The sequence below is a fragment of the Vespula pensylvanica genome, chromosome 7, assembly GCF_014466175.1.
Source record: "Vespula pensylvanica isolate Volc-1 chromosome 7, ASM1446617v1, whole genome shotgun sequence".
Taxonomy (NCBI): domain Eukaryota; kingdom Metazoa; phylum Arthropoda; class Insecta; order Hymenoptera; family Vespidae; genus Vespula; species Vespula pensylvanica.
The window spans coordinates 3,720,764-3,744,733 of NC_057691.1; the positions used below are offsets into that span (position 1 = coordinate 3,720,764).

General features: G+C 25.0%; 8 protein-coding genes and 1 long non-coding RNA gene across 16 annotated transcripts; 5 read left to right on the forward strand and 4 right to left on the reverse strand.

Annotated features, from left to right (window-relative positions):
* Positions 1-34: 34 nt before the first annotated feature.
* Positions 35-1,341, reverse strand: LOC122630460 (60S ribosomal protein L10). The gene is made up of 4 exons (XM_043814963.1): positions 1,220-1,341; positions 1,045-1,079; positions 524-829; positions 35-407 (listed from the first exon to the last, which is right to left on the reverse strand). The coding sequence occupies exons 2-4, from the start codon at positions 1,065-1,067 to the stop codon at positions 77-79; spliced, it is 660 nt and encodes a 219-aa protein (XP_043670898.1). The 5' UTR covers positions 1,068-1,079; positions 1,220-1,341; the 3' UTR covers positions 35-76.
* Positions 1,342-1,436: 95 nt separating this feature from the next.
* LOC122630461 (mediator of RNA polymerase II transcription subunit 9) lies at positions 1,437-2,670 on the forward strand. The gene is made up of 3 exons (XM_043814965.1): positions 1,437-1,758; positions 2,163-2,268; positions 2,517-2,670. Exons 1-3 carry the CDS (start codon positions 1,655-1,657, stop codon positions 2,655-2,657), a joined length of 351 nt encoding a protein of 116 aa, XP_043670900.1. The 5' UTR covers positions 1,437-1,654; the 3' UTR covers positions 2,658-2,670.
* A 1,848-nt stretch (positions 2,671-4,518) lies between these two features.
* LOC122630464 (GTP-binding protein 1) lies at positions 4,519-8,684 on the reverse strand. Of its 2 annotated transcripts, none has more exons than XM_043814976.1 (11): positions 8,341-8,684; positions 7,332-7,426; positions 7,143-7,254; positions 6,860-7,040; positions 6,557-6,735; positions 6,339-6,491; positions 6,029-6,278; positions 5,763-5,907; positions 5,321-5,639; positions 4,926-5,200; positions 4,519-4,840 (listed from the first exon to the last, which is right to left on the reverse strand). In XM_043814976.1, exons 2-11 carry the CDS (start codon positions 7,359-7,361, stop codon positions 4,658-4,660), a joined length of 1,827 nt encoding a protein of 608 aa, XP_043670911.1. In that variant the 5' UTR covers positions 7,362-7,426; positions 8,341-8,684; the 3' UTR covers positions 4,519-4,657. The 2 variants fall into 2 exon arrangements, with proteins under 2 accessions (XP_043670911.1, XP_043670910.1); XM_043814975.1 differs by having other exon boundaries at positions 7,332-7,836.
* A 241-nt stretch (positions 8,685-8,925) lies between these two features.
* Positions 8,926-10,631, forward strand: LOC122630465 (josephin-2). Of its 2 annotated transcripts, XM_043814978.1 has the most exons (5): positions 8,926-9,232; positions 9,302-9,516; positions 9,623-9,803; positions 9,915-10,069; positions 10,169-10,631. In XM_043814978.1, exons 1-5 carry the CDS (start codon positions 9,179-9,181, stop codon positions 10,170-10,172), a joined length of 609 nt encoding a protein of 202 aa, XP_043670913.1. In that variant the 5' UTR covers positions 8,926-9,178; the 3' UTR covers positions 10,173-10,631. The 2 variants fall into 2 exon arrangements, with proteins under 2 accessions (XP_043670913.1, XP_043670912.1); XM_043814977.1 differs by having other exon boundaries at positions 8,927-9,232; positions 9,915-10,631.
* Positions 10,632-11,656: 1,025 nt separating this feature from the next.
* LOC122630517 (probable cytosolic Fe-S cluster assembly factor AGAP009023) lies at positions 11,657-13,844 on the reverse strand. Of its 2 annotated transcripts, XM_043815079.1 has the most exons (7): positions 13,634-13,844; positions 13,420-13,515; positions 13,169-13,324; positions 12,816-13,086; positions 12,491-12,739; positions 12,052-12,429; positions 11,657-11,983 (listed from the first exon to the last, which is right to left on the reverse strand). In XM_043815079.1, the coding sequence occupies exons 1-7, from the start codon at positions 13,697-13,699 to the stop codon at positions 11,742-11,744; spliced, it is 1,458 nt and encodes a 485-aa protein (XP_043671014.1). In that variant the 5' UTR covers positions 13,700-13,844; the 3' UTR covers positions 11,657-11,741. The 2 variants fall into 2 exon arrangements, with proteins under 2 accessions (XP_043671014.1, XP_043671015.1); XM_043815080.1 differs by lacking the exons at positions 13,420-13,515; positions 13,634-13,844 and having other exon boundaries at positions 12,816-12,902; positions 13,054-13,086; positions 13,169-13,311.
* Positions 13,845-13,885: 41 nt separating this feature from the next.
* Positions 13,886-15,163, forward strand: LOC122630518 (dynein axonemal light chain 4). Its single transcript, XM_043815081.1, has 2 exons — positions 13,886-14,025; positions 14,253-15,163. Exons 1-2 carry the CDS (start codon positions 13,966-13,968, stop codon positions 14,499-14,501), a joined length of 309 nt encoding a protein of 102 aa, XP_043671016.1. The 5' UTR covers positions 13,886-13,965; the 3' UTR covers positions 14,502-15,163.
* A 636-nt stretch (positions 15,164-15,799) lies between these two features.
* LOC122630328 lies at positions 15,800-17,266 on the reverse strand. The gene is made up of 2 exons (XR_006327463.1): positions 17,198-17,266; positions 15,800-16,077 (listed from the first exon to the last, which is right to left on the reverse strand). It is a non-coding gene; the product is annotated as an uncharacterized LOC122630328 (long non-coding RNA).
* LOC122630318 (regulator of microtubule dynamics protein 1-like) lies at positions 16,855-20,215 on the forward strand. 3 transcript variants are annotated; one of them, XM_043814700.1, is made up of 8 exons: positions 17,031-17,076; positions 17,232-17,327; positions 17,719-17,807; positions 17,890-18,083; positions 18,173-18,361; positions 18,639-18,859; positions 18,947-19,185; positions 19,289-20,215. In XM_043814700.1, coding segments are annotated over exons 2-8 (1,197 nt in total). In that variant the 5' UTR covers positions 17,031-17,076; positions 17,232-17,326; the 3' UTR covers positions 19,553-20,215. The 3 variants fall into 3 exon arrangements, with proteins under 3 accessions (XP_043670636.1, XP_043670635.1, XP_043670634.1); XM_043814699.1 differs by having other exon boundaries at positions 17,045-17,076; positions 17,220-17,327; XM_043814701.1 differs by lacking the exon at positions 17,232-17,327 and having other exon boundaries at positions 16,855-17,076.
* Positions 20,216-20,443: 228 nt separating this feature from the next.
* On the forward strand, positions 20,444-23,120 carry LOC122630320 (lysocardiolipin acyltransferase 1-like). Of its 3 annotated transcripts, none has more exons than XM_043814706.1 (6): positions 20,444-20,748; positions 20,933-20,957; positions 21,046-21,106; positions 21,180-21,387; positions 21,475-22,041; positions 22,220-23,120. In XM_043814706.1, the coding sequence occupies exons 1-6, from the start codon at positions 20,706-20,708 to the stop codon at positions 22,384-22,386; spliced, it is 1,071 nt and encodes a 356-aa protein (XP_043670641.1). In that variant the 5' UTR covers positions 20,444-20,705; the 3' UTR covers positions 22,387-23,120. The 3 variants fall into 3 exon arrangements, with proteins under 3 accessions (XP_043670641.1, XP_043670638.1, XP_043670639.1); XM_043814703.1 differs by having other exon boundaries at positions 20,449-20,748; positions 20,933-21,106; positions 22,220-22,404; positions 22,763-23,116; XM_043814704.1 differs by having other exon boundaries at positions 20,449-20,748; positions 20,933-21,106; positions 22,220-22,404; positions 22,766-23,116.
* Positions 23,121-23,970: the final 850 nt, after the last annotated feature.

The following is a 23,970-nucleotide window of genomic DNA, read 5'->3' on the forward strand; positions in this document are numbered from 1 at the left end:
CTTCAATCAAGGATGAAATTATTACAACAGAAAATCTTCTCTCTTTTTTATTTAAATTGAATGTCAAAAATCATATTTATGCTGTAGCAAGAACTTTCCTGAATTTTTTCCATTCTTCAAGAGGTCCATGCTCAGGTAAATATTTAACATTACAACCATCTGGAGCAAGACGACCAAATGCTTTTAATTCTTCATATACACCACGGTCATATTTAGTAAAACCCCATTTCTTAGATACATAAATCTTCTGACGACCAGGGAACTTAAATTTTGCACGACGTAATGCTTCAATCACAGCAGCCTTATGCCGATCTGATGAACGCACACTCATAATAGGTTGTCCAATATGTACTCTAGCTACAGTACCTTGAGGTTTACCAAAGGCCCCTCTCATACCAGTTTGGAGCCTATAAAAATAATTTTTCTTTGCTTCCTTTGTTTCATTTAATTTCTACATAAACTTTCATTAAAAATTATAATTCAGCAAAATAAATATATAACTATACAAATGAAATTTACTTACCTATCAGCTCCAGCACATGATAACATTTTATTAATGCGAATGACATGGAAAGGATGAAGCCTCATACGAATATGAAACTGATCTTTACCAGCATTCTTAACCATATATTTATTGGCACAGATTCTACCTGCTTCAAGTGCCTCTGAACTAAGCTGTTCATATTCATCAGACACTAAATGTACACATAATGGAAAATCTTCTACAGAAGCTTTCTTCTTTCCAAGATCGAAAATACGGATTTTTGGATCTGGTACACCACGACAAAATCTTGATTTTGGATAAGGTTTGTTTTTACAATACCGATAACTGAAATAGAATATATTATTTATATGTTTAAAACATCTTTTTTGTAGAAAAGGCGTTGTACACGTAATACGTTATATATTAATTCCAATCGTACTTCTAAGTCACAAACAAATTTATATATTACACTTTATTTACTTTTTGTTAATAAATTACATTGAACAAATTATGCTTTTTTCAACAAAAATATGTTACTAAGTCTATAAATTATTACATACCATCTAGCTGGTCGGCGCCCCATTTTCGTCTTTAACTATAAAAATAAAATACCAAATATTAAAATATTTCGTATAAATACATATCAAATAAGCTTATATAAAAATTAGTTGTAAAATATACAATATATTCAACGATGCCACTTGATTATTTTCAATATTAATAACACGATCTTACCGACGTACAACGAGGCTAAACAAGAAAGAAGGAAGAACACCTTTATGTCACGAATTTGTTCTAGAAAGCGTTGTGAAGTTGGTTCTAACCATAAAATCGATTAATGGTTAGTTTTCATGAAAGCGTCATTCTCTAGACCCAATAGATTTCAACCAATAGATAAGAGGTACCGATAATTTGAAATTCCAAAACTTTACCATTTTCTCTTTCTTTGCGTTGTATTGTCAATTTTGTTAGATCAGCTTCTAGAAAAATTTGATTCATTCATTAAACGGATGTCAGAATAAGATCTTAATTTGAAGAAGTATCGATATATATAATCTTGTAATTATTGTGTTTCATATATGTTTCATATTGTGACTGTACATTTATGAAATATGAAAAATTCAAGAGTGCTATCATATAAAATGTAAATTTTTATGTTTTTATCGTATCATGGAAACTTCAGAGCTAACAGAAGAAAGTCCTATAAGAAGTTCATTTACAGTTGATGATTTAGATATTGAGATACTACCGCTTATTTATGATATATTAAGAAGGTGTGTATTTTAGTTATTGCGCGGGTTGTCAGTTTCGTAGTAGCTACGTAAGCGTGTTGTATATCTGAATATTATTTATATATGTATATATATGTGAGTTGAAATAATTTTTCATCAGATTTGTTACATATAAATTAATTATTTAATTTGTATTATTACGTTACAAGTGGTCAAATATTTCGTATAATATTTATGAGTTACTTTTAAATATATTTTATTAGAGGTTATAAAAAAGTAATGTCAAGTTGAAAATGGACTGAAAAATATTTAATCACAACATAGTTACTTATTAAATAATTTAAAACAGTGACAACATTTTTATATGAGTCGATTTATTATTTTATATAATATATTTATAATTATTATTTTATTTTAATTTACAATGATTATTTTATTTCTTCTAGTGTAGAGAAAGATCCTCATGATACAACTCAAAAAGCAAAAGAATCACAAGATACTAGTCATAAAATATTAGAATTACAAAAAAAATTGGATTCTGCAAGAGCTCAGGTAATAAATATTTTATATTTTATGTTGTATTCTATAATGATTTTTTACTCTTGCAATGCACGTCTATATGTTGTTTCTATTTTTAAATATATATATATATATATTTTATCTTGATTGCAATGTTCAAATAGAATAGCTATTATATGTAAAGAAATAATTCTAAACAAATAGTTTATACGAAATTAATTCCTTTAAAGATATCATCAAAAACACATCTTCTTTTTAAAATAAAATTTTTTATCTTTTAGATTAAACGATTACCAGGAATAGAATATAGTAAAGAAGAACAGTTACAAAAACTAGAAACACTTCGTAAACAGCTTCGGCTCAAACGTGAACTTTTATTGAAATATCGTAATATGTGTACATTTGAAGTACCCAAAATATAAATATTTACATTTTTGCTGTAGCAAATTGTTTTAAAAAAACTATTCAACATGGGTATTATACGCTTTCTTATGCAATATTTAATGAATAATGAGCAATTAATCAACAAGTTAGCAGATTCTAAACCAATTAGACAAAGTGCCAAATTAGTGGTTTATTTATTTTCACAAACAGGAAAAATAAATAATGTATATAAATTAAAATCTCCAGCGGAAGCTTTACAAATATTAAAAAATTTTGCTAACAATATGAAAAATGAACTAAAACAAGTTAGAGAAAAAAAGAAGTAAATATATGATTACATGTATACTTCTTATAGGAACTAGACAACATTTAATGACAATGTCTATTTCTAAAGATAGTAAAATTATCATTGGTATAAAAAAATTCTTGCCAATGATATAGTTCAACAGTTTCCATGTAGTTTTGATCAATAAATATTTCTGATTACAATAAATGGAAAAATTTTTTTATTGTTGATATAAAATAACTTCTATAAATACAAAGACACTACCATTACCTTAGCAAGGTAAATATTTATATATAATGCAAAAAAAAATTGCATGATTTTATATTTGAAAATGAAATATAAAAGCTTTGAATGAAAAAAGGATAAAACAAAGAACAAAAATTTAATAAAATAAAATAAATTATAAAGAATATTTTATAAAAAAGGATAAGATAAATAATAAAAACGTAATAAAATAAAATAAATTATAAAGAATATTTTACGTAATTATATGTTATTTTCAATTACATAAATTTACAAGTTATCTCTTCAATTTTTAATTTATATTTCAAATTTTTCTATTAAACTTTTTATTTATTTGTATTTATTAAGTTATAAGATTTATGTAAGTACAGCTTATTACTTTTTCAATAATTCTATTATAATAATCTTTGTTTTAATAGCTTCTGTTTTCATCAAGAGATCATGTTAATTTGATAAAAATTTTTTAACAAAAAAAAATATGCACTTTTCCGATAAATTATTTGGTCCATCTTTACATCATTAGTTGCTATGCCAAAATATATATCATAAATAAAAATATATTAAAATATATTGTAACATTTAATGTGCTTCTATATACAAGCATGTCTTTCATTATTTTCGATTTTAATTGTTTTTAATATCGCATTTCAAAATAAAATCATAATTTATGTATATAATAATCTATTAAATTTTAAGAAAATATAATTCAGTTTGTAGATATTATGTATTGAAGTTCTCAACAGTACTACTTAGCAATCACCACTTTATGTGCAAAAGTTTAAACAAAGAATATGTAATTCTAAGTCAATATTTATTTTTATTTTAATGGCAAAATACAAGTAATATATTGATTTATTTGTATACTTCGAACTTGAATTTAAATATTATTAAATTCCATTCTTTCACATTGATTGTCTTTTCAATCTTCTTTTTGAAGATTATGATTATACGTTTCATATAAATAATAATTTGAATAAAAATTATATATATAACCAAAGTAATATTTAATTTGTAAAAAGCATTTTGTTTTTACTGAAAATAATATTCATTAGATGTAAATATTTCAATAGATTTTGTGCAATACTGCAGACATGCTTGTGGCAATTTAAATTTGGTAAATAGTTACAACAAACGTAAGGTTTATATATTTAAAAAGTAAAGATTTAATAAATCTATTATTTAGTTCGTACTTTTTGCTACGAAAATTAACTTTCAATTTTAAATTTATATATTTTTTTTTTTTATTTTATTTATTTATTTATTTTTTTACTAGTATTAAAGTAGTAATTTGCTTTTTTATTTTCTTTTCTTTTTTTTCTTTTTTTTTTTTTAGTTTTTTATTTCATTTTTTTTTTTTTTTTTTAATAAGAAAGAAAGACTTCAAAAACAATAATCTTGCTTCAAACTATATAAACATTATTGAGAAATGTTTATCTAAAAAATCAATCTATTCTAAAACATTAAAGATTTCCTCTAAATCAATATATATACTTTGTATATAAATATATCTTATATTTTTGTGGGAGGGTTTTGCTCTGATAGAGGTTGTATACTAGCATTAATAAGATTGTGAGATCTACCTCTTCGACCTCTACCTTTTTTATTTTGTGTTGTGCCAGATTTTTGTGGCATATTTTCTTGTTTTGCATTCTGATATTCAAATGCTGAACTCGTTTCATTTAATTCTTGTGGCTAAAAGCAAAAATTTTTAATAGAAAAAATGACCATAAATGTTACATTCCAATATTTATTTCTGCTTTTGCAGTCGTAATCTTACTTGATTAAGAGAAGAATTATTCAATCTGCCTTGTGACTTATTTGGTTTGTTAATTCTGAATATTTGTGTATTCATAGTGTTAGAATGAGGAATAAGGTTTGATACATTTCCTACTGCTTTAGTACGACCTTCTCTGAAAACTATTCGTTGACCACGCTTTATATATTCAGGATGTTTTATAAATCTGAAGTGTACTAATGCTTTATCTCCTGTTCTTAAACAATCTTGAGACATTGAGATAATAGAAGCAGTTTGTCTTATACTGCCACAGTGAACTATAACATGTAATGAAATAAGAAATATTGACACAATTTTATGAATGTAAGATAAATAGCTATTTCTGTCATGAATATTATAAAAGTAATATAAAAATAAAACAAATGTTAATAATTTACCCATTGCTTGATATCGAGAACTGATTGTTGTAGGATGATGTAACACCAAGATTTCACCTTCAAATTCCCAGCAAGCTTGTGGATTTAAAGCTGGTGCAACCATCACCATGCCTTTTCTAATTTGTGATCTTTTTATCTTTTTCAAAGCAAAACTTGCTGTTTGACCTCCTCTTACTTCACGAACTGGCATTCTTTTTCTGTGGATACTTTTTACAGTAATAGGTATGAAATGTCCTAAAGGATCAGGCCCCAATAATAAAGTATCATTTAATTTTATTACACCTTTCAAAGTTGTACCTGATACTACAGTACCAACACCCTAAGAATTACAGAAGTTGTATTAAAAGAAAGTAAATGTGTATTAAATTAATATTATTTAAAGATATTTCGAATTTTTTGAGAATAATAAGAGAAATTATTTTTAATACTCTTTGGTACTCACTGGTACAGAATAAGTATCATCAATTTGAAATTCTGCTGGTTCATCATCATGACTAGTTATTCTAGCAGTCAAAAGATTTAGAAACATTTTAAGAAGATCTAAATTTTCTCCACTCACATTAGATACTTGGAAAATAGGACATAATCTGTATTATAAAAAAAATAAAAATATTGTTTCTTAGTTTCTTTAATACAAATTCAGATGTAAACATATAAAAATAATCTATATTGCTATAGGTTTCTATAACTTATATTAAATGAACTAACCGTTCTGATACAAAATTAGTTGCACTAACAACAACATCATCTGGAGTTTTTACTATGACTGGAACTTTTCTACAGCCAGGTGATTTCAGTATTTTTATAAGCAATTTTAAATTTTCTTGTAATACATTTGGTGGGCACATATCAATTTTTGTAACTACTACAAATACAGGCACTGAAAGAGCCAAAGCCAATCCTAAATGTTCTTTAGTCATTCCAACAATACCAGCATTTGCTCCAACCATTAACATACCTTAAATACAAAAGAGTTTAAATAAGAAAACATTGAACTAATTATACTAATATAGCTTACCAAAATCTGGAGCATGTCCAGTCATTCCAAACACAGTTGTTTTGAGATACCGTTCATGTCCAGCAAGATCAATAAACGTTATAACTTTAGATGATTTCTCACAAATTTTTACCCAATCTAAAGAACCATGTTCTGGCTTATTAACAACATTTCCTGAAATATAAATACATTGCCACATAATTATAACAAATAATAAAAAAATTAATTTTGATACATACCAACACTATCAAATCCGAGTATATCATTTCCAACAGAGCTGGTCCTTCCTGTCTCAGCTTCATGTTTATGACGAAATAATTTTTGACGAGCTAAACCTCTTCCATTGTCTAATTCCCCATGTGTTAATACTCCTAAAAGTGTAGATTTTCCTGCATCCACATTGCCAACAACAGCAACTCTACAAGATTTCATTGAACATATTTTTAGCATTTTTAATAGCATTTCATTAAATTTTACAATAAAATTAATTTTGTTTCTTAATAGGTTAATATTTAGAAATATAGAATTAATATTTTAAACACCTAATTTCTAGAAAGTCTTGCTGATCCAGTCGTCTTCGTACTAGATATTGTCCTGTTAAACCATGATCTACTTTACTTTGACGTAAAAGTACACAATCAGCTTCTAATGTAGCAGCAAGTGATTGTAAAGTAGCTACTGATGCTTCATATTCATCTTCTTTTAATCCATCTTCTGAACCATCTACAAGCATGATGAAATATTGATGTAATGTATGTCAATGTGTTAATGATTTAACTTTTTATTTTTATAGCTTGATAAATAAAATAAATATATCATGGATACCTTCTGCAATACCAATGTCAAATATTGTTTCACTTCCACCATCATGAATTCTCTCTTTTAGTCTTTTAAGCAGTAGCTCATATTGATCCTCCGATGGACTAACTAATACATTCTATAATTTAAAATAATTTATTTCTAAAAAAGTTCATATTGGCTAGCTATAAAATTTGTAAGATCCAAATGATATACCTTTCCTCTGATACTTGAATAATCTATCATAGTTGCAGATGCATGTTCCTTCTCCGAAGGTTGTGCAAGAGTAGACGTTATAATTGAAGCAGTACCTGACATATTTTAGGAATGATCGATTTGCTATGAATTAGTAATAAATTGATTTTGTATCTATTGATTTAGATATATTTAGTTTAGGAATTATTTTATGTACACATATATATATCAATCATTTTCCAATATTTAAATCCAAATCTTCTTCTATAGATTATTAACTTAGATCTATGCATAACTGATGCACACAAAAATTGTTGATTGTATCAACACTTGATATATATCAGTTATATAACATTGTATTGCTTTTTAAATGTATTATATTTAAAATTTTCAAGAAATTAAAAATATATTGAAATATTTGTTCAATACAAAGTAACTGATCTTTTTTTAATCAGGATATTTCATTTCACATTAAAAATTTTTATCAGTAAGATAAATCCAATTGTTATTTTTCTTCAACTTGTACCTGTGCAAATTAATAAATAAATATTAATGTTTAAAAGAACTTTCACAATAATTTTAGAATAGATACAGCTTTTTGTACAAAATTATCATTTAATTGTCTAATAATAAAAAACCTAACATTAATAACTATTAATATTGTTATAAAATTTATATATATAACATTACTTTGTGCAAATAATTTTAATAATTTTTTCTACATCTTATATTATAAAAAGTTACATTTTTATAATGTTTGAATAATTTTCAATCATTTTATATTTGAACATTTATTTTATGTAAATGTAAAATTATTTGATCTGATTATAATTAATGAAAATATTTGCAATATAATTTTACAATAATTGACTGATGAAACATATGAATGAGAACATATTGTAGGTTCGAACAATGGAACTTTATGTATTAATAGTCATATATCAGTAATTGAAATATATGTTTGTAATTGATATTAACTTGAATTTAATTGGATAATGTTTATATATTACAAATAACATTAAATACCTACACTAGTTCATTTTAAATGTGGATTTAGAAGAAACCGAAGGAAACTGACATGTTGACACTTGCAAAATTACGAAATGAGTTGTCAATGATTGCGTGATACTACACTTTAAATTTCAGATGCACAATATTAAAGTAAAAATCAGCGCCTTTCTATGATTATTTGCGTTAACACGAAGGTCAACAAACCACTATTTTTCCAAAGGTAATTGTAGGTTCTATTTATTATTCTTTTGATAAATACACAATTCCTAATAGGTGTTCTGTTTGTAAATAGCAATGATTCGAATCATTAAATCGTTTAGGATCGTATAAACTTTCTAGTGTACGACATTTTACAATTCAACATAAAGGAGCGTTTTCAATGGACATCAATGTACCAAATGTGTTTTCCCTATTTTTATTTTTTATTAATAAAAAATTTTTAATTATCTTAATCTTATAATAAAGAAAAAATATCAATATATATTTATTACTTGAAATATAAAAAGTACGTAATTACATTATATATATTACGATTATTGTCATGAGAGTGAGATGAAATTATATAACAAAAAAGATTGGATCGTTCTTTCACGTCAACGAAGTTACCCAATCAGGAAAGAATATTATCACAATATTACGCGATCCGAATTATATATATCACGATTTAAAAGATACCCAATGAAAATAAACGAAGTATAATATTCTACTATATACGTAAATACTTTACAGAACTGTCAAATGTACAGAGGTTATAAATAAATAATCCATCGGTGATATTCAACTGATTAATTTTTCATTTATATTATAAGACTTAACAAAATTTCCTTGTGGTATATCAACGGAATTATGTAGTTACGATGGTGGCAAATACAGGAAGTGATATGACTGGATCTATTTATCATGAAAGACAAGTAAATATATTTTTGACACAACATTAGAAATAATTATTTAGTAATATTATTAATTATTTTCGATTATAGGTAAAAGAGCTTTGTGCTCTACATGCATTAAATAATTTATTTCAAGAAAGGGGTTTTAATAAGCAAGAATTAGATCAAATTTGCTATAGCTTAAGTCCTGCAATGTGGATTAATCCTCACAAATCTTTACTAGGACTTGGAAATTACGACATTAATGTTATTATGGCTGCATTACAACGAAGAGGTCGTGAAGCAGTTTGGTTTGATAAACGCAAGTAAATATTGATTGCAATAGTCTTTACTTAATATCTTTTACTTTTTCAAAATCTTATTAATATTATTAGCAATGTTAACAATTCTATATGTCATATACATTTACAGGGATCCAAAGTGTCTTTGCCTTGACAAAATTGAAGGTTTTATATTAAATGTTCCAACAGAATATAAATTGGGTTTTGTGTTACTCCCATTGAAAAGGCGCCATTGGATTGCCTTGAAAAAAATTCATGGTGCCTTTTATAATTTAGATTCAAAGTTAGATACACCACAACTTATAGGAAAAGTGAGTTTTAGAAATTACATTTGCTTCTATAAAATATAAAATGATAAGAAATGAATGAGAGATCATATTTTTATATTTTTGTTAATTATGAAATATTATTATTGTATACAGGATAATGAATTACTTATATATCTAAAGGACCAAATAGACAGTAAGGAAAAGGAATTATTTCTTGTTGTCTCTAAAGAAATAGATAGTAATCAAGGATGGTTAATGGAGCCATATGAAATTAAAGAAGATAATAATACTGATCATGATTCAATCAGGTATATTGAAGATGGTTATCCATCAGATATAGATTTAAAAAAATCAGAATCTAAAGAAATGAATGAAAATGAAGAATTAATATGTAATAAAAATACTAGATAATTTTTACTCAACATTAAAAAATGTGATATTATTATGGAATATAATTTATGAAGGATGGAATTAAGGCAAATGATCAATGGATTTTTCGAACTATAAGGAGAATTATCAGAAGAAAAAATAGTTAGAGTTAATAAATGTTTTGCACAGAACTCTACAAGGTAGTAGTTCTGACTCTATTTACACAAATATCTTAACACACTGAAACTGTTGGACATATAATTTGAATTTCTAACTAATAACACACTGAGTATTATTAAAGCTTGTACGTGATGCACTTGATAAAAGTTCAAAAGAACTATTTGTGCTAAAAATTTGTAATTTATGCTGCTCTTAAATTATGATTATATACAAAAAGTACTATATTTTTCCAAAGATGCATTAGAGAATTTTTGTTATTGATGAAAGATTATTTATTTATCATTTGTTGTCGTATATGCTAAAATAAATATTTGATATTTATATTATTATTTATATTATATATATATTATTAGCGAACACTGTGTGTATTGTTTTTAATTTTGCACATTTATACAAATAAATTTTTTTCTATGTTCTAAGATAATTGAAAGATTTTATGGGTTAAAAATTGTCTTCATGTAACTGAAATAATAGCATAGAATAACATTTCAGCATTAGCTAATCCTTTCATAACTACAACAACAAATTATTCTACAGATGCCAAGATAACTGAATTGCATTTACTATAGTTTATTTTACATGGAAATTAATGTTTGATAAAAAGTAATGTATGACAATTGTATGTAAAAAAGACCAAAATAAGTATCTCAACTGATATAAAAATATAAATATATATAAATTGCTTAAAAAAAGGGACAGTTTTTAAAATGTTAATAAAACCTTAGTTGTGAATTAATTAAATGTTATTTATGTTATTAAATTACGATATTTGATATTTCATTTTTTTTTTAATATTTTATCTAGAAAAAAGTATGGCCTCAAATAAATATATAATTATAATAAGTTATTAATAATTATTGTATATTTATATATGTTATGATTATATATAATTGAAATAATATAATTATTATTAACTTATAAATGTATATAATATTATGAAATCAGATGTGTTTAATGAAGACAATCTGTCCACTTCAAAAAGTGTGATTTTACTATTATGTAAATTCAATAAACAGTCATATACCTGCAACTTTTTGTATATATACAATGCTGTAATAAATCTTTAGTTAATAAGAAAATTAATTATTTTATATATTAAAATATGTTCTATATATTTATTAAATCAATGTCAAGTTCTAAAAATAAAATGCGTTTAATTTGTTAATTGGTTAGTAAATAACACAAGAAGATAATATTTAACAAAGAGTATAATATTATTGTATCAAATAATATTTTCACTCTCTTATATCTTTGTGTATACATTTTTTAATTTAAATCATTACATATGTATTTTATTATTGTAATTATCTATTATTATATATTAAATGAAAGCAAACAAGAGAATATATGATATTCCAGTACATGTATTAGTGAAAGTAACAGTTACATATACATATATACATACATATTTTTTTTTTGCAATAATATACATTACCACTTAATTGCAAGAGCTGTATTCATTTTTTCTATTTCATGATATTGTGTATGAAGATAAGCTGTAGCTTTATCTGTATTTTCTCCACCCAACCACGTTTTATATAATTTATGTACAGCTAGATTTTCTTCAGGTATACTTATTGATAGATCATGATACATGGCTTCAAGTTTTAATGCAAGTTCTCGAGGTTGAATATTATCTTGAGACCTTATTTGTGCACCACCATTTAAACATCCTAATATTTAAATGTATTAAAACATTTCTTAAATGAATAAAACATTCGAATTATACATTAAAACTTACCACAAGGACATGCCATAACTTCCACATAATCATAAGGACATTTTCCTCTTTTTAATTTTTGGACAAGGTTTTGTATATTCCTAAATCCATTTGCTATTGCAAATCTTAATAAAACTTTTCCATTTTTTTCTAAAATTGCTTCTTGGAAATCAGGATTTCTTAGATGTTTGAATTCTAATGTTACATCATTTTCATCAAACAAATGCTTTGCAGCATAATGAAAAATAAAATCTGCATAACCACCAGATCCAGATCCTTTATGACTCCATAAATCATTATCTGTTTTATCTCTGCATGACCCAAAAGGTTTCTTAATTTCTCCATCTTCTATATCATTCAAAGTTAAATGACTTTCATTCAGCATTTGCTCCAGTTCAACTAAAAATAAACTTGATATAAACAAGAATTATTATGCATATATGATATAAAAATGACATACTTGATGTAATAACACAATCCACATCTCTTGTACTCTTTTGATGATTATAAAAATCTTCTCTAGAGGCTTCTAATTTTTTATCATAACAGGGCATAACAGTAACATGATATACTTGTTCTGGTGAAAGACCCATATTTTCAGCTAAATGATACTTAACTAATGATCCCATAATTTGTTGTGGTGATTTTGTTACACTTATATATGGTAAAATAAAATGACCATGAGTCTTCTCAGCATAACATACCCAACCTATAAGCAAAATATTTTACCTTTCAAGAAAAATTATATTTGAAAAAAAGTCAAAATGCTTAAAAAAAAAGTATACCTGGGCATGAAGATGCTAACATTGGTAATTGTTTTTCAGTGCCTTCTTTTGTAACTTTATAACGTTCAACAAACTCCTTTGCAGATTCTAGAAGTGCAAAATCATCAGCAATACTCATATCTAAAACTATATCTGCTCCTAACTTGTAAAAGTATCCAGCAAGCTTATGTAAAGCTTGTTCTGGTTTTAACTCATAACGTTGTGCCATGGATAATATTGGTTGAATAGACAAACTTACTACTATAAATGTTGAACATCCATTTTTCTCATTCTAATAAAAAAATTGACATTAAAAATACATTTACAATCTATTAATTGCTTTATAAAGTTTTACAATTTATAGAATTATTTACCTGTTGCTGTTCTACTTTTTCTTGAAAAACTCTTAAAAGATCCTCAGGACATTGTTGCGAAACTAATACGCTTTCAGCAGAAGTAATGCATCCACTACATGCTAAACAATCTGCTAACGTAATTTCAACTTTTTCCAATTTTTCTGGAATATTATCCTATAAGATATCAAGTATAGTAAATACATAAGGTTATCATTTATAAACAATTACAGATAATTATAATGAAATATTTATGTTAAAAATAATTATACCTCTTTTAATGAATAATAAGTTCCATCTTCTTCAATTTTTATTTTGGCACCTGTTTTGCTTTTGGATGTTTTGATTTCAACTGGCTTTATGCATTCCTACAAAAATTCACATTGTACAATTTTCTTTCTCTGAACAATTTCAATTTTAGTTATATAAAGATAGTATTAAAATTAAAATAAATATTTATTTTTCTTTCTTTTATCAAAGGTTTACCTGTGATGGAGTTATGAAATCATCTAAATTTGTAATTTGTAAAGTGCCACTAAATCGTGATGCCATCTTCAAATATTTTATTATTATATAAATTCTTTACAAATCATTAATAAAAATATGAACAGCTAATCTATAAAACTTAATATGTTAGCAGATAATCGAAGGAAGTATTAGACGTAAAAAGATAGGATCAAAACAATTTCCCCCTCCTACAATGCTTACTCAATTTACAAGCATGCGTACGCCTGACAAATGGCAACCATTCTATTTCGTAACAAATCGGGTATCGTTCTATGTGGAGTTGTTTCTAAATGTATTAAATAATTTTCAAAATGACAGAAGTGAAAAAAGACGACGTTGTCAAAATTCTACACACTTATCCACTCTGCAGAGTGAGTAATGATGGTTCAATATGTAAAATATGCTGTTTATACGAGAAATGAAATTTGAGACATTTGATCAATAAGTCAAACTTCTGCCTGGTACACAGGCAAGGTTTTTTATTTGTATAATTGTTTTCCTAAGGATTTTTATCTTTTTATTTTATTTTATAATTCTTGTACTATGTTAATTACATGCAGAAAACGTTTATAATATGTTAAAATACGTTTGTTTATAGAAATGTGATATGTCCGATGAGATGAAACAAGAAGCAATGGAACTATGCGTGACAGCTGCAGAAAAATATGCCGATAATTATGAGAGTGTTTCTCGAATGATCAAAGAAACGATGGATAAAAAATTTGGAGCTTCTTGGCATACGGTTGTCGGAGAAGGTTATGGATTCGAGATAACGTATCAATTGAAACATTTATTATATATGTATTGCGCTGGTAATTTAGCAATATGTATTTGGAAATCTGCATAATTTAATTTATTCAGGAATCAGAAAAATCATTTTTCTTGATATGTGTTTAATGTGTATGTATGATTTGTGAATTTGATGAATGCTAATATTATTTATATTAAAAGTTGTATACAATTTAATGTTTACAAAATGCATTACCAAAAATGCAATAAAATTCCGATCTATACAATATATACAACGTATTTTGAAGAACATCAATTTATTGTTTGATATAACAGATTTACAAAAATAAAAATACAATGAAAGTATAACGTTATCATATAATACTTACGATTTATATTTACGTATATATATATATATAAAACTGTAGTTAAAATTGTAATTGGTTTTCTGTGTACATAATTATTAAGAAATATCTATAATGTTTCTACATTATATATGATACAAATATATTTATGTGTAATTAAAAATGTTTACAAAATCCAAAATATAAAATTATGTTTATTACCTTTCATTCGTACGGTATGCGATTTCAGCGATAGAAACAAAATATAAACAATAAGGAACACTGTTTCGTTCGATTGCTTTTGTTGATATTAAATGTAGTCTACGACTCGGAACTCAAAAGTTAACTATGTTCAAATATTAAATGGAAGTTATTTTTCATCTAAAGCGTGTTACTAGCTATGTAATGTTTAAATAAATATATACTATTATTTAAATATTAGTTCTATGTACTTCGTGTACATTACACACATCGTTTAAATAATTATGAAATTTATTTCTAAGATCCATTAATATGAACGACTAAATACGTATTTGTTTATTTCTATCATAGAATCATCAGTCGAAATCTTATCAAAATAAAAATAAATTACCGTAGCTTCTCCGTGTAAATACAGTGAAACACGTTTCCTTGCGTTTGAACCTTTCCAAAGAAAATAAAAACATCGGTCTACAGTCAGAAGAGTAACCAATCGTGTACTTTACGAAACTAACCAAACTCACTCTAGTATTTATATGAAAATCAGTAGTGAGGTAAGAGCTTCTTTTCTTTTGCCGCAAACTTCAAACGGCGCCACTATACAAAACTTTTTTTATCATGAGAAATGTCGAAAACGAAGGCTGCTTGAAAGAAAGGATGTTTTTTTCCAATTTTTGAAAAAGTTTTATTTTTATATATAATCCATTCTCGAAAAAACACTTTTGATATAATTATTTCAAAGAAAATAAATTTTTTTTTGAGAGTTGTAGAACATTTATCTTTAAAATGAAATCTTCTTTATCAAAATCGTTCAAAAATTACCTCTCTAATCGTGGTTGATAAAAACCATTATAAAACAGAGATGACGAACAACTTTAACAAAAAATCATTTTATTTATATTGGCTAACCGTTCTCCAAACAAGGATAGCAATATTCCCACCCGTGAACATATATAACAAAGTATTTTCTTGATGTGTTATAGCACAAGCGTAAGATTCTCCAACAATGACTTGAAAAGGCGTGCCAAATCTTTTGTCCAAACTTTCTTTAATCATGCGTGCCGCTTGTTCATAGTCCTCGGCATATTTTTCCGCGGCAGTAGAACATGTTTCCATAGCTTCTTGTTTCATTTCATCTGGCATATCCGTAAACTGCAAACGTATTAAAAATGAAAAAACTTTAAGGTACACAATTTTTTTTTTTAATTTTACTTTGCATAAAGCATATGTATGAAATATAAATTGAGGTTCTTCTTTCTTAACTTCGCCTGCCGACATATTTTTACATTTATAACAAGAATATTTTGTTATTATATCAAAATATAATATATGATATGAAATAAATATATTTAATTTTTAATGACGAAAGAAATTACAATTTCTATACTTGTGTACATAAATCTATGTATTTAGATAAAAATTATTAACATTAATATGTTCTTTGCGATTTAATTAGAAACTGTCAAAATTTTAACTACGGAATAATTGTAACGTTCAAGTGGCGCTGCTTGTCATTTTTGTAGATTTATTAACTAATTACTAGTTGAAAATTTGTACATATATTAAATGTTATAAATAACAAAGTGAGTACGTTTGATATTTAATTACTATTTATATGTAAAAATGTTTTAGTAAATGTTAAATGTTTTTTATGTATTTAAAAATTAAATGTTTCAATTTTTGAAAAATGTTTCTTCGTTATAATTTTTATACTGAAAGAATAAATATCAATCTAAGTAATATTCTTGCGACATAATCAAATTTCAATCTAATACGATTAGAGTATATACAAATAAAAGTTAATTTCGAAGACTATGTAGATACAATATATATGTGTGTGTATATTTTGGTGTGTGTGTGTGTATGTGTGTATATCTACTATCCGAGTCAAAAATATTAGGTATGGTACGTTTTCCAAAACAGAACAGGACTGGTAGATTTCTGATAGCAATGTTTATAAAGAGGTAGTAAAAACTATGAAGACTGAGATCTGTGTTTCGTATTATATGTGTGAATGTCGTATAATTGATAAATATATCGTTTAGTAAATTTAAATCTTGATAATATAACCACATTGTTTATTATAATAAAAAAGAACACAAGTTTGATTTACATATAATACTAAAACTTTGTGCAGTGTGAACTTACATGGTGAGTTAGTGTAATCATTTTTAAAAAGAATAATAAATTCTATTCTTTTTATAAAAATAGTTTAATTGATAAAACGTAATAAAAAACTAATAATTTCTACATTATTTGAATAAATAATTACATAATTTGTTTATTAATCGCAGCTTCTCTATCAGGTAATTGTCGGTGAATAGTGCCATGCCGACATTCGTGGACTTTAAACATTTATGGAATATTTACTTGTGACAACTCAGCAAAAATAAAAGCACGAAGTAATATTATAATATTTTTAAATTGTGCAAACTTATATAGTATATATATGTATTTTTTTTTATTTTTTTAATACTAATATGCATACTTCTGTGGTATTTATTTTTGTAATCTATCATAATATATCTATATTATATCGATAATAAACAATTGGAACCATAATTTATTATAATTTTTTACAAGTTATTTACAAGAAGTTTATCAAGTATTAAAGAATATTTATATTTTATTAATTGATTAACTTTATTCATTTCTTTTTTTTATAGACTATTTAGTTGCTCACTCAGCATTAATTTCATTTTATTCAGCATGAGAAATGTTTTTATTATTTTTATTTGTTAATCTTCTTTTTTTTAAATTAAATTAGAAAAAATGTAAATATGCTTTTTGCAGTGCATACTACGGCTAATATACAAAGACTAAATAAGAAATTATTCAGGGTTGATGCAGATACATTAATTTTTCATCTGCTTATAAAAAAAGGTATCATAGTCTTTTATAAATATTTTTTATAAATTATTATAGAACTTATTGATGTATAATCTATATCATTCTTATTATTATAGAATAATGAGTAACTTAGAAAGCAGCACTCTAATTGCAGCTGCGATTGGAGTTACTGTTGGTGTTATTAGTGTGGCTGGTATGTTCCTCTATCAACAATTTATTGAGAAACGACAATACAAAGTACGGAATCATAACCTTGAACTTGTTAATCAAAGAATCGCCGAGTTGCAAGAAGAGTTAGAAGCATTGAGGTAATATTTTTCTATTATAGGAATTCAAAATCATACAAAAAGAGGTATTATTATATTTAATACTAATAACAAAATATACTTTTTCTTAGACAACAACAAAAAAGGAAAAAGAGATCAGCAGCTGCAAATAGAAAACATACATTGAGTTCTAACGATAATACATATGTTTCAACTGAAAATGATGTAGATACATTTTCTACAGCAGGGACTGACATTGCTGATGATGAATTTTTTGATTGTTCAGACACTGAAGATGCTACAGGCGATATTGAACCAAGGTTTGACATATATTAAAATTATTAGATTATTTCATTTTTAATAAATTTATATCAATTTACTTATATCATTATGTGTTATGGAAAATCAATGTATACCATAGTATAGAAACAATTTTATTGTTAATTTAAATATTTTTTATTAATTATATTGAACTTATAAATATAGTTATTATAAATAATTATATACAAACGTGAACACACACATACATACACACACATTATTAGTAAAGAGAAATGTAAATCATGAAAGGAAGAGATTATATATTTAGTGATACAGGGAATCAGAATCAATAAACCTATTGGAAGTAGAACTTATGGAAATTGATGCACAAGAAAAAACAGAAGAACGAATTGAAGAAGGCACATATTATAAATTACAAGATTTAACCAAATTACATCCAAATAATGTAGACGTAATATGGAGATTTGCTAGAGCTTGTTACAATTATATGAATCATTTTTCTGATATAGAACATAAAAAAAAAATTATTAGCAAAGGTAATTCTGTAATTAATTGTAAACTGTTAATTTTAGGAATAAGCAAATCTAGCTATAAAAACTTTATCTACAATTTTATTTTTTCAGGACTGGAAGCTTGTGAACAATTTATTAATGTAGAGAATGCAGATCTTCATAAGTGGTATGCTATTCTTATAGGTTTGCATGGGGAATATCTACCATTGGCAGAAAAAATAAAAAATGGATCTGTTTTTAAAAATCATGTAATGATAGCTTTAAAACTACGCCCAAAAGATTCTGATCTACATCATCTACTTGGTAGATTTAGATATGAAATATCTAATTTAACTTGGTTTGAAAGAAAAGTATGTTTTTGCGTTATTAATTTGTTGATATCTTATGTTGATATATTATATTTGTTCTTATAATATCATTAATCGATTTATTACAAAATTATATTCCAAACAGGTAGCAACAACATTCTTTTCTGAGCCTCCAAATGCCTCCTATGAAGAGGCAATTGAAAGCTTTGAACAAGCAGAAGAATTTGCAACTGAACCACATCTAGAAAATCGTTTATTTCTTAGTAAAGCCTATATAGCTATAAGTAAATATGAAAAGGCTATTTATTTGTTAAATGAAATTTGTCAACAACCAGTTGTAACTAAACAAGATCTGAATGTACAGGCTGAAGCAAAAAAACTTTTGCAGACATATTCAAGTTATCTTTGAAAAAAGAATTTGAAGTGTAACGGCTTATTCTACATTTTCCAATAATATTTTCTAATTTGATTATAAAAGAATTAAATAAGATTTGATAATAATAACATTTTATAGTGGAACGTGTAAAAATCGAAGTAATAATAGTATTATGGCTTTATTACTGAAACAATCAAAGCTGAATACTAAAAAAGTGAAAATTATCTTGCTGTAGAATATAGATGACAACATAGTAATAATGGATTGTAGGAAAAATGATCACATAATAATTCTGAGAAATGTAATAATCAATATGGTTTTTTTTATATGATATTTAATACTTTAAAAACAATATATATATATATATGATATTAAAGTATATATATTAATTTTTGAACTTTCATATGATTATTTTTTGTTTTCATGTAAGTTTGCACCTTATGTAGGAAATCAAGATCTGAATTCTTTATACAGATTTATTAAATCAAACGATCATTTTATTACAACCATGCTAATATTTTCTAGTACAAAAATATATGTAAATTTATCAGTTATGTTTAATTATGGGAAATGTGTTATAATACTTTAGGTTTTGTAGTTTTTGAATATTTTTTTCAAATTTATTAGATAAAGATCAATAATGTATATAATATATTTGATTTATACGAAGTAATAATTTTTTCTTGGATGAAATAATTTTGTCTTTTATTTTCTCCTTTTTTAATAACTTTTCATTAATATATAATTTAAATAGATTTATAGTACACATAAATATACAAATATACTTTTACCAATTTTTTATTCTACATTAAAAATTAAATCGATTTATAGGGAATTTTTTAAATATATTTAATGATAATTGTATTACACAAATATATTTTGCATATTTGTAGTGATCTTATATAATATAAAATACAAAATTAAATCATACACTCACTGTGCTTTTTACTAGTATTATATTTATATCCAGAAATTTTTTAATTACTTATGTTAGAGAATAGCACATTATAACTTATTCTTTGGGGATTGTAGCCCTGTATTTAGTAGATCAATAATGGTCCAGCAGCATCCCAGAACTCAGTTCATACTGGGTAAAGAAGAGAGGGTGGTACAGTGAAGCCCTTGTAATAAGGTTGTAGAGAAGCCTAAGAAAAACGATATTTCACAAGAAAGCAGTTGACATCCAATGCCTATGAAGAATAGTTCAATTGTAATATTTATATGTCAAAGTAAGTATAACAATTGTATTTTTTTTCTCTTTCCTTTTTTTTTTGAGTAAAACAAATAATATAATATTATTATTATGAGGGATATTTATTAAAATTAATATTACAATAATAAAAAATATTTTGTTTTTTATATTTTTTAGTAAAATAAGATCTTAGATTGTATATCATTTAATTATATTTACAGGCTGTAATGCGTGGACTACTGCGTGGTACGTTATACTGTGCTCTTTGGTATGGTAGTATTGTAGCTGGTTTCTTATTTATTGCTTGTCCACTTTTACCACTTTTGCTATTCAGTCCTCCAAAATTTCGAAAATGTGGAGATTTGCTATTTTCTTGTTGGGAACTTTATCCCACAGTGAGTTTATTGTATTGATTTCTTAATATTAATTTTTTTTTTACATGGTGAATATTAGATAAATTTATTGTAGGCACTCTTAAAGATATTTGGTGTAAAAATCTGTGTATCAGGAGATCACATTTCTCCTAACGAATCAGCTATACTTGTAATGAATCACAGAACACGAGTAGACTGGAACTTTTTATGGGCTGCGATGTATCAAGCTTGTATGCCTGATATAGCTTGTCATAGATTGAAATTTATTTTAAAAGATCCAATAAGACATATCCCAGGACCAGGTGAATAAAAATAAATCATTGTAAATGTTATAATATAAATTATATTGCTATATAAAATATATATAAATATATAAATATGTTTGGTAGGATGGATAATGCAAATGAATGGCTTCCTTTATATAACACGTCGTTGGGAAGAAGACAAAGGCCGACTATTACGTACTCTGGACTATCTGGTATCACTAAGAAGACGTACACAATTACTTATATTTCCAGAGGGTACAGATTTAACAAAAACTAGTAAAGAGAAGTCTGATAAATATGCTTTACAACATCAACTACCTCAATATACATATACATTACATCCAAAAACTACAGGATTTAGTTATTTAGTACAACACCTTCAGAAAGCAAATTATTTTGATGCAGTTTATGACTTAACAATAGCTTATCCTGATTATGTTCCACAATCTGAAATTGATTTAATTAGGGGTCAATTACCACATGAAGTGCATTTTTATATTAAACGAATACCATCTTCTGATATACCTACACATGAATTGATGTTAAGAAAATGGTTAGAAGATAGATGGTCCAAAAAAGAAGAAATATTAAAAAATTTTTATGAAAAGAAAAGTTTTCCTACTGAAATATGGCCAACAGCAAGGATGTTACCATTACAAGCTGCATTCAGCTTCTGGAGTATATTAACTGGTAAATAGATAAATTATTGACTAAAATACTCTTCATTTCATTAAATTTACAATAAAGATTCATTTTTCCATATATTCTCTTCCTTAATATTAATTTTATATCATTTCATATAAATTCTCTATTTAAATTATAAATATAAATGTGTTGATTTATTTCCTAATATAATAAATATTTACAGGCACAACAATACTGTTATTAATTGTTTCTCCAATATTTCAACTATGGGCATTGGTGCATGCTATCTTTTTTATTGGATTATCTTTATTTACAACTGGATTTAATCAAATTGAAATGGGATGGTATTGGCGCTGGAAAACATATCCTTTTTCTGCAAAATACAGTTAATAACAATGTTTAATCAGAGTAAGTAACAAACTAATTTATGCTTTTGTGTCACTGTGATATTGGTATATCTAAGATTTGGATGTACAACTATCATACTTTAGATAATGTTCCTTCTGTTGTACATGTTAGATTTTAAAGAAACATGTATTTAGAACATGTATATATTTACAAATAGATAAAAAATAATACACGAAAATGTTAAACAGTTAAAATAGCATCATAATGATGTATAAAAATTATTGTGGCAAAATCAAGTAAAATTATTAATATAATCCACAAAAATCATGTACTATATGGAAAAGTTTTGTACATTTGTTATATATACATATATATTTATTTACTTATTTATTCATTTACTGCATGCCTTCTGATGTAGCAGGAGTATTAAAAGTGTTTTAAAGATAACATAACATTTTGTAAATATGCCCATAAATATGAAAAATCAATGTTTTTATACAATTATATACTATTGCTCATTTCAGAAATGAGTCACTTATAGAATAAAAATATTTTTGAACTAATAATAATAATTAATCTATCAAAAATCATCATTTTATAATTCTGCAAATTAAATTATAAATGAGAGTAAGAATATTAAGATTGGAAGTAATATGTTCTTTAACTTCTGTACTTCCATAAAAATATTAGTTTGCTATCTTCATTAAACCAAAGAAAAAAGTACAAATTTGTCTTTAATTTAAAAAAAAAAAGAATAATATAAATAATAGAGTGGAAAATAATATGTGGCATATATAGCATATATAAATATTTAAGTTATTAAAATTTATAAATCTCTACCTAAAAAAAATAGTTGATGAATTATTGTCATGTATTATTTATTTTTTATGTAGCAATATTATAATATTAAGAAATTATATAAAATTAGAAAAATATAATATTTACTCTGTTGAGCATATATTAAAAAATATTAATTCAAAATAAATATTGATCTAGTAATAAATTTATATTTTTTTGTAGTTATAAGAAATGTTTAAAATTAAGTAAAAGTGAATTCATGTGCCAAAGAGATACATGCAGAGAGTTTGTAGTTCTCTAAATCATAAATATTAAATATTAAAGATTATATATCTATTATTCTATATGTATATATAAAGTATGCTTATAAAATATTTTATTTATGATAGAAGAGTTAGGATTTTTATCTATTTCATTATCAAAAATATTAATCAATATATTATAGAAAACATTAGTATAATGATTCATTTATAATACTTTTTTTGTTCAGAGTACTGCATATAATTAAACTGTATCTATACTAAAAAATCTAATTCTAATTGTAATCACAATTTTAGATAGATGTATATGATTAAACTAATAAATAATAATACTATTTTATATTTAGAACTTCCTATCCAACATTAGAAAAATTTCAAATTTTTAGAATTTCATTAAGTCTTGAATAAGATGTGTATAAATATTATATAAAAGTAATATTGTTCAAACTGTAGTAAAATTGTATCACATTGTTAGAATCTAATTGTGTGTTAATATAAAATGTGAATCTGATGTGTTGTTAATATAAAATATAAAATAATATAAAATATCTTCAAATTATATTTAACA

What these genes read in the sequence shown, in the direction of transcription:
- LOC122630460 (XM_043814963.1), bottom strand. Translation starts at nt 1,067, where the DNA reads ATGGGGCGCCGACCAGCTAGATG. An exon ending in GGGCGCCGACCAGCTAGATG is followed by an intron (nt 830 to 1,044) that starts GTATGTAATAAT and finishes ATTCTATTTCAG; the next exon opens with TTATCGGTATTGTAAAAACA. An exon ending in TCATGTGCTGGAGCTGATAG is followed by an intron (nt 408 to 523) that starts GTAAGTAAATTT and finishes TTATTTTTATAG; the next exon opens with GCTCCAAACTGGTATGAGAG.
- LOC122630464 (XM_043814975.1), bottom strand. Translation starts at nt 7,433, where the DNA reads ATGTCAGGTACTGCTTCAATTATAACGTCTACTCTTGCACAACCTTCG. An exon ending in ACTAATTTTGTATCAGAACG is followed by an intron (nt 5,908 to 6,028) that starts GTTAGTTCATTT and finishes TTTATAATACAG; the next exon opens with ATTATGTCCTATTTTCCAAG. An exon ending in TTCTCGATATCAAGCAATGG is followed by an intron (nt 5,201 to 5,320) that starts GTAAATTATTAA and finishes TACATGTTATAG; the next exon opens with TTCACTGTGGCAGTATAAGA.
- LOC122630461 (XM_043814965.1), top strand. Translation starts at nt 1,655, where the DNA reads ATGGAAACTTCAGAGCTAACAGAAGAAAGTCCTATAAGAAGTTCATTT. An exon ending in ATTTATGATATATTAAGAAG is followed by an intron (nt 1,759 to 2,162) that starts GTGTGTATTTTA and finishes TATTTCTTCTAG; the next exon opens with TGTAGAGAAAGATCCTCATG. An exon ending in TGGATTCTGCAAGAGCTCAG is followed by an intron (nt 2,269 to 2,516) that starts GTAATAAATATT and finishes TTTATCTTTTAG; the next exon opens with ATTAAACGATTACCAGGAAT.
- LOC122630318 (XM_043814700.1), top strand. An exon ending in TTCATCTGCTTATAAAAAAA is followed by an intron (nt 17,808 to 17,889) that starts GGTATCATAGTC and finishes TCTTATTATTAT; the next exon opens with AGAATAATGAGTAACTTAGA. An exon ending in ACAGGCGATATTGAACCAAG is followed by an intron (nt 18,362 to 18,638) that starts GTTTGACATATA and finishes TTAGTGATACAG; the next exon opens with GGAATCAGAATCAATAAACC.
- LOC122630320 (XM_043814703.1), top strand. Translation starts at nt 20,939, where the DNA reads ATGCGTGGACTACTGCGTGGTACGTTATACTGTGCTCTTTGGTATGGT. An exon ending in AAGACATATCCCAGGACCAG is followed by an intron (nt 21,388 to 21,474) that starts GTGAATAAAAAT and finishes TATGTTTGGTAG; the next exon opens with GATGGATAATGCAAATGAAT. An exon ending in CTTCTGGAGTATATTAACTG is followed by an intron (nt 22,042 to 22,219) that starts GTAAATAGATAA and finishes AAATATTTACAG; the next exon opens with GCACAACAATACTGTTATTA.
- LOC122630465 (XM_043814977.1), top strand. Translation starts at nt 9,179, where the DNA reads ATGGTGGCAAATACAGGAAGTGATATGACTGGATCTATTTATCATGAA. An exon ending in GTTTGGTTTGATAAACGCAA is followed by an intron (nt 9,517 to 9,622) that starts GTAAATATTGAT and finishes ATACATTTACAG; the next exon opens with GGATCCAAAGTGTCTTTGCC. An exon ending in CACCACAACTTATAGGAAAA is followed by an intron (nt 9,804 to 9,914) that starts GTGAGTTTTAGA and finishes TATTGTATACAG; the next exon opens with GATAATGAATTACTTATATA.
- LOC122630518 (XM_043815081.1), top strand. Translation starts at nt 13,966, where the DNA reads ATGACAGAAGTGAAAAAAGACGACGTTGTCAAAATTCTACACACTTAT. An exon ending in ACACTTATCCACTCTGCAGA is followed by an intron (nt 14,026 to 14,252) that starts GTGAGTAATGAT and finishes GTTTGTTTATAG; the next exon opens with AAATGTGATATGTCCGATGA.
- LOC122630517 (XM_043815079.1), bottom strand. Translation starts at nt 13,699, where the DNA reads ATGGCATCACGATTTAGTGGCACTTTACAAATTACAAATTTAGATGAT. An exon ending in GTTAGCATCTTCATGCCCAG is followed by an intron (nt 12,740 to 12,815) that starts GTATACTTTTTT and finishes TTTTGCTTATAG; the next exon opens with GTTGGGTATGTTATGCTGAG. An exon ending in GGATTGTGTTATTACATCAA is followed by an intron (nt 12,430 to 12,490) that starts GTATGTCATTTT and finishes GTTTATTTTTAG; the next exon opens with TTGAACTGGAGCAAATGCTG.